General features: G+C 52.3%; 1 protein-coding gene across 3 annotated transcripts; it reads right to left on the minus strand.

Moving 5' to 3' along the window:
• Window positions 1–14: 14 nt before the first annotated feature.
• Window positions 15–5,631, minus strand: LOC144728896 (protein-L-isoaspartate(D-aspartate) O-methyltransferase-like). 3 transcript variants are annotated; one of them, XM_078608633.1, is made up of 8 exons: window positions 5,476–5,631; window positions 3,907–4,011; window positions 3,148–3,179; window positions 2,799–2,903; window positions 2,142–2,262; window positions 1,843–1,928; window positions 1,476–1,606; window positions 15–712 (listed from the first exon to the last, which is right to left on the minus strand). In XM_078608633.1, the coding sequence occupies exons 1-8, from the start codon at window positions 5,603–5,605 to the stop codon at window positions 700–702; spliced, it is 723 nt and encodes a 240-aa protein (XP_078464759.1). In that variant the 5' UTR covers window positions 5,606–5,631; the 3' UTR covers window positions 15–699. The 3 variants fall into 3 exon arrangements, with proteins under 3 accessions (XP_078464759.1, XP_078464756.1, XP_078464758.1); XM_078608630.1 differs by having other exon boundaries at window positions 1,437–1,606; XM_078608632.1 differs by having other exon boundaries at window positions 1,387–1,606.
• Between the last annotated feature and the right edge of the window lie 1,161 nt (window positions 5,632–6,792).

Raw genomic sequence — 6,792 nt, forward strand, 5'->3', positions numbered from 1 at the left:
AAGAATCTCATGAGGATGCTTAGAAGTCGCAGGTTTATTAGAGAAACACTTCTCCGAAGCTGCAGGCAGGCAGCGACTTAAGTGCTCGGGAAGAAAAGTAACACAGCCGAGGCTGAAGATGCACGGCAAACAATAAGGCTTAGCCTCACCGCAAGTCATGCGGATGAAAGGAAGCTAAACCACAGCCGCATTTTGGGAGCTGCAACAAAATCTACAAGGGAACACGCGGGAACGGCTGTGGTTTACAGCAAAAAAAAATCTTGGAAAGCAAGCAGACAACGGCATCTCTCCCAGACCCGACACCTCTCACCCGTCACATGACGTAAGGCCATGCAAAGGGCCTTTCCTCGCCCTCAACTGTACATTTCATTTTTACATGAAAATATTACACTCCATCACACCCGGCAATTCCACTGGAAGCACTACATTCGTAAACAAAGCATCGCTCACGGGGTTCTCTGTCCCCGTGAAGCCACTGTGCAGCACAGTGCACGGCAAAGGCTGTGCGCAATGTGTCCCCGATACAATGCGCTCGCCAGTCATGCGGCGAGCGCGCTGGCGTGGCAGCACACGTCACGCTCACAACCCCGGAGGCGCGCCTTCCTTTGCGTCGCCGCTGCGCTTTGGCTCCAAGCACAAACAGTCGGGTTGCCGACAGCCTGGCGCTGGCTACGGCACGGCCATCCTTGCGGGGCTGCTTCACAACTCGTCCCTGTGGCGCAGACAGCACACACGCATAAAGGAGAGCCTGTTGGTGCACCGAATGGACAACGATACACATAGTGTGAAACAAGTCATCGAGATCATCAGACTGGTATATGATGGCCTCCACGCTGGGGCGTCAACATCACACAGTCCAAACCACGTCACAACCACGTGTGCCCAGTAACTTTTGTATTGCTCTGCATCATCCACTCACTCTTGATGCTCGCGTTGATCAATGCCTGCCAACTCTGCATGTTATCCAACATGAATGAAAAATCTATGGTTAATCTGTATCACAACTATGAATCATTAGTCCAGAGGAATCTTCTAAATCAGTACGTTTGTATGTATGTTTAAACGGTTAAACAAGCTTAAGCACCTAAGTAATTGGCTCTCTGTGACAACCAACATGCCTTTCTCACTCCATGCCAATCTCACTCCATTTCAACCCATGCGTCAACACCACTCCACGCTAACCTTACTCTATGTGAATCCCACTGCAAACCAGGCTGCAGATGCACTGAATGTGCGTAAATACCCATGAATGCTTCCACCACTACCCGCTGCCATGACTTGCGTCTAGGCTGCAGGAAAACAGAAAAGAAGCACTGATTATTTTATAGGTGTCGTGACAGTGTGCTCGTGAGACAAAGTGTACTAGTGCAGGCGTGGGGGCCTTGCCTGTGGCTGTGGGAGGGACAGGAAGGGGCCAACAAGGAAGTCAGTAGCACCTGGACCACTGCTTGTCGCGGTCGGTGAGCGGCACATACATGACGGACATGAGCGGCTTGCTCCTGATGGTACCGTCCTCCAACTTGTCATGCTGCTCCAGCATCTGGTCGCCGCCTGCTGCCCCCACGGGCAGCACCAGGCGTCCCCCCGGCTTCAGCTGGTCCAGGAGCTGGGAGCCAGGGGAGGAGGGGGGGGAAGCAGCACAAGCAGGGCCGGTGCATAAAACCAGATGACACCACTGCACGACATGGCGAGATAACGTTATGAAAAATTTAATTTCAAGTAGAAGATTAATTAATGTCGGCAGTTACTGCAAGCATTTAATCTTGTTCATTGGTGAACTTTGTGCGGCAAGGACACCGCAAGTCGATAATATCGAATGTCATTTGGTGGAATGACACTCACGGCATGCGGCACGATGGCTGCTGCTGCCCCCACGTGGATGGCATCGTACGGTGCCCCCTCCAGGTAGCCGAGCCGCCCGTCCCCAACTTCACACACACGCACACAATCCTGAGTTAATCTGAGGGTGCTCAATGAACACCTACAATTGCAACATACCATTTCACGGGAAGGTGCAAATTTGTTTTTTGAAGGCACAAGCAGCGCGAATAAGATTTTGACAGAAGCCTGGTTGCTTGCTTCTCAGCAGAGGCCCTGCTTCCATGTAACGACGGTGTGAAATGAGACGTGCCGGTGCTCACGGATCAGCTTTATGCGGCCGGAGGTGATAAGGCTGGGGTCATCCCTCTGCACGTTCACCTTGGCTTCGCTCACCAGCTCCTGGATGTGATCCACCCCAATGATCTTTCCGCGTGGCCCAATCTGCAGCAGTTGGGGATGTCAGCACACATACGGGCTGTGCCAATGCAGGCCATCGCTAATGACAATCTAAAGGGCGTGCTCACAGAAATACTCACTATAATTATAAAACATAATTTAAACTGGACTTCCATTGTAAACGGGACTTCCATGGTAAACTGGACTCCAATGGTAAACTGGACTTCCATGATGCTCTTATATAAAAAGCCATACATTAAATAATCATTGCAGAATGATTATTGCATCAATAATGTAGGGCCTCTTGTCAATCCACTGCAGTATGAAGACCTCCCCCGCCATGTCATGTTGACAATGGTTGTCTGACCAAACATGTCACGTCACCATATACATTGCACACTATGCTAAACACCATGTACCAGGTCCATCAAATGATCATTATTACAAAAAAATGCTTCCGTGAGGAAGGGCTAAGCCTAGTAGTGCTGGATCTATGGTAATTAAATGGGTCAGCTCATATGGTTAACATTAGGGACCAAGGCAACAGGTGCAGCCCTAACCCGAGGCCCGTCTCCCCGTACCATCCTGGCCAAGCAGGCGGTGAGGTAGCCGCTGCCGGAGCCCACGTCCAGTGCCGAGGCTCCCTCCTGCAGCCGATCCTGCAGCAGCTCCAGCGCAAATGCGTGCTAACGCACACACGCAAGCGGGCAAAAGCAATGACACAAGGGGACTCGCACGACTGCATTGGCCGGCCTTGTGGCATGCTGCCAAGCTCTTTTGACAGACGACACTGTGGACAAGGTTTCAACCTCTACTCTTGTCCGGCAAGACACGTGTCTTAACACTTGGAAGTTGAAGGGAGAAAAAAGAGTGCAAATGCTGTGTATTTTCCAGTTGAATATTTACAGCAATAAGGAGATGTGCTTTTACCATGTGCGGGGCGCTGACGGTGGCGTGATAGCCTGTGGGATAAAACAACGATCGCGTGTGAACGTTCTCACCGGCTTTAGAATCTCAGGTGAATACGTCATGGGAGCGTTTTAACCGATTGCTTAAAAAAGACAAAGACCCCCGTGTAGCCTTAACAAACTGTTGGGGCAAGTGTTGTGAGCGAGCAACTATGAAGGCAAGTACAGTAAACGAGGGGGTGGGTGGGCAGCACCACGCCCGACCGCCTTTGTCTCCCCAGTGGTGATGTTTACACACCGCACTGGGTACTCATTTGAGGCCGAGTCGTCCTAGGGGAGGCCCAGGACTGGTTCCAAAAATCGCCACTGGTGTTGGTCGTGAGCTGGAATCGAACTGGAGCCGCTGGATTTTTAGCGCAGTACGCTAACCACGTACCTGTCAACCCATATGGTTTACCTGAAGAGGGAAATTGAGTTTTCAGGTCCATACGGCATACAGCCATTTAAATACGGGTAAAAATATCTTATTTTTGTCTTTGTTTTTTATGTTTCTCCCTTGTGATGGGACTTTACAGGATGAACGTTGAGATTTATAAAGGTCTGAATTGGTCTGTAATAAGGTAGGCACTGATAAGGGGTTGACAAGTATGTAACCACGACACTACTGCCCCGCTTTAAAAAAAACACACACACATACATACAGACCACGGCGAGACACCGGCAAACCCGGGCGGCCTGCTGCCCTACCTTTCGCACGCTCCGACGTGCCGGCAGCGCTCACCTATGGACTGAGGTGTGTCCACGTAGGGGTTGCGCTTGGCGTAGTGCTTGCGGTCTGTCGCGAGCATCACTTGGTAGACGCGCTCCGACTTGATGACCCCATTCTCTGTAGGGGGGGGGGAGCGGGATATGAACCTCATGGCGGTACCCCGGGGTATGCGTAGTACCCCGGCTCTCGCATAATCATTTTTAGTCTGTTGATGGTCGGCCGGCAATTGACTCATCTCGACGAGCTGTACACGATGCACCACTACGGTGCGTACGAGCGTTCAGGGTTTTGGCGCAATCGTCCTCGCTGGATTTGGACATCGCGGAGTAGCACTGATTCCGGATTGATTGGTACCCCAGTCACAGAGTGAAGGACACGCCTGGAAAAAATAGTGTCCCAGAAATAAAATATTTAATTGCCTCGGCCCATTTTGTATTATTTGGTACCCCGGGGTACCGCCATAAAGATCATTTGTGAATCCAAGACGCGGCATTCGTTCCACGGCCCGGCGAGGCGATGGTGATCACTATTGGCACGACCACCGCATTACAGTCACAGCGAGAGAGCGGCAGCCACTGCAATGCGGCCAACATCAGGGTCGGGAAGCTGACAGCTCTATTTTTGAAAGGTAGGTAAATTTTAGACTGTTGGGACAAGTGCTGTTAGCGATCAACCTATGAAGCCCGGCACGACACACGAGGGGGGTTGGGAGGCCAACACCACACCCGACCGCCTTTGTCTCCCCAGTGGCGATGTTTACACACACCGGGTATTCATTTGAGGCTGAGTCGACCTAGGGGAGGCCCATGACCGGTACAGATAATCGTCACTGGGTGTTGGCCGTGAGCGGGAATCGAACTCGGGTCACCAGGTCCGTGGCGCAGCGCGCTAACCGCTACCCCAAATTATCACCACCACCACCAAAATTTACACAACCACGGGTGTGCCACTGCCACCATGGGGTTCACCACCACCAACCACCACGATTTACACAATCACGGGTGTGCCACCATGGGGTTCACCACCACCAGCACCAACCACCACGATTTACACAACCACGGCTGTGCCACCATGGGGTTCACCACCACCACGATGTAGACAACCACGGGTGTGCCACCATGGGGTTCACCACCACCACGGATTGGTCTCATCAGCACAACTAGTCTTGCCACCGCCGCCACCACCAACGCAATAACCACACGGCCAGGAGGGGAGGCGGGGTGGCGAAATTTGCACAAACTCCGGCTCAAATGCTGCGAGCATGCGGCTGCTCGCAAAACTAACATATTAATTAGCGACGCACGCGTTATTGGAGCAATTACGTTTTTCATTTAAATTGCCGCCTAGCATCGGTGTTAGACGCCAACGCAGAATTGTCGACAGCGAAGTGACGCATTAAGTGAACGGGTCCCCTCCCGCCGCGAACACCGCAGCGAAGCCGGGCCTAGCCGAACGCCAACGCCTCGGCCTCGCCTAACACCCCAACCGACCAGGGCTCGGGCTCCACGGCATCACCGAGCACGGTGGCAGCGGCCCTCGGGGCTCCCGTGCCCTCCTCCCGGTCGGCGACTGCGCACTCACTCCTGAGGTTCCCCACGAGCTCGGCGTTGGAGGAGCCGCTGGAGCGCCACGCCATGGCTGCGAAGCGACTCACGACCACGGAGCCGAAGAAGATGAGACGCACGGCGAGCTGAGCCACGGGCCGCCCCATAGCTCGGTGACGTCACCCGAGCGGGGCCCCGGGAGGCAGCGGGGGACACGCCCACGGCGCGGAGCGGCTGCAGCACAGAACAGACGGGGAGCAGCACATCACCTGTTCTGCAGAGCAGCACATGTTCTGCAGAGCAGCACCTGGTCAGCAGAGCAGCACATGTTCTGCAGAGCAGCACATGTTCTGCAGAGCAGCACCTGTTCTGCAGAACAGCACCACCTGGTCAGTAGAACAGCACCTGGTCAGCATAACATCACCTGGTCAGCAGCAGAACAGCACCTCAAGTTCATGTATTAGGTATAGCCCTGTGAGCCATTCGGCTCTTGAATCGGGTGCAACCGCAACAAACAAAAAAGTGAACAAGAAAACATCTTAAAGTGAATATGTGACTAAGTGCAAACAGAAAATCCAAGAAAAAACAGCAAAATATTGCAGAAAAAACAAGGTACACCAACGCTGTGCAGATATCCCAGTGGGATGCAAGTCAAACAACAAGACAACTTAGAATAACGCCATCAGTCTTACTCCGTACTACAACATGGCCAAACCAAAAAACTTTTAGAAATCACCTGGTCAGAACAGCACCACCTGGTCAGTAGAACAGCACCTTGCCAGCACATCACCTGGTCAGCAGCAGAACATTACCTGGACAGACCTGCACCAGACCAGGGTCAGACCCAACCCGCCGGGTCGGCTCCAACCTGGGTCATAGTTCCAATGTTGGACACAGGCCATGCCATATCCAACCCCATAACTTTCAACCCCTTATTAGTGCCCTACCTTATTTACAGACTAATTCAGACCTTATTGGTCACCCCGTACCCCTTATAAATCTCAACGTTCATCCTACAAGGTTCCGTCACAAGGAAGAAACAGACAAAAACATGTGCCCGTATTGAAACGGCGAAACGCCGTATGAACCTGAACACTCAATTTTTTCCTGTACAAGAATACGAGTAAACCGTATGGGTTGACAGGTATGCAACCTGGACTTCAACCTGTTTCAGTCGGACCAGACTTATACTTGATCTGGCCATACCCTAACCAAGCTAGGACCCAAACCGGGACCTCAATCCTATTAGAACCACAAACAAAACGACCGTTGAGCCATGAACTTAATCCAAACCAGAATCGAATCATGACCATATCAAGTCCAAACCCATACTGGTCCTAACCTGGGTCAGTGT

The sequence above is a fragment of the Lampetra planeri genome, chromosome 30 (genome assembly GCF_965212315.1).
Source record: "Lampetra planeri chromosome 30, kcLamPlan1.2.h2, whole genome shotgun sequence".
Classification (NCBI taxonomy): Eukaryota; Metazoa; Chordata; class Hyperoartia; order Petromyzontiformes; family Petromyzontidae; genus Lampetra; species Lampetra planeri.

What these genes read in the sequence shown, in the direction of transcription:
- LOC144728896 (XM_078608630.1), bottom strand. Translation starts at nt 5,605, where the DNA reads ATGGGGCGGCCCGTGGCTCAGCTCGCCGTGCGTCTCATCTTCTTCGGC. An exon ending in CCGTCAGCGCCCCGCACATG is followed by an intron (nt 2,904 to 3,147) that starts GTAAAAGCACAT and finishes TGTGTGCGTTAG; the next exon opens with CACGCATTTGCGCTGGAGCT. An exon ending in CGGCCGCATAAAGCTGATCC is followed by an intron (nt 1,929 to 2,141) that starts GTGAGCACCGGC and finishes GTGTGTGTGAAG; the next exon opens with TTGGGGACGGGCGGCTCGGC.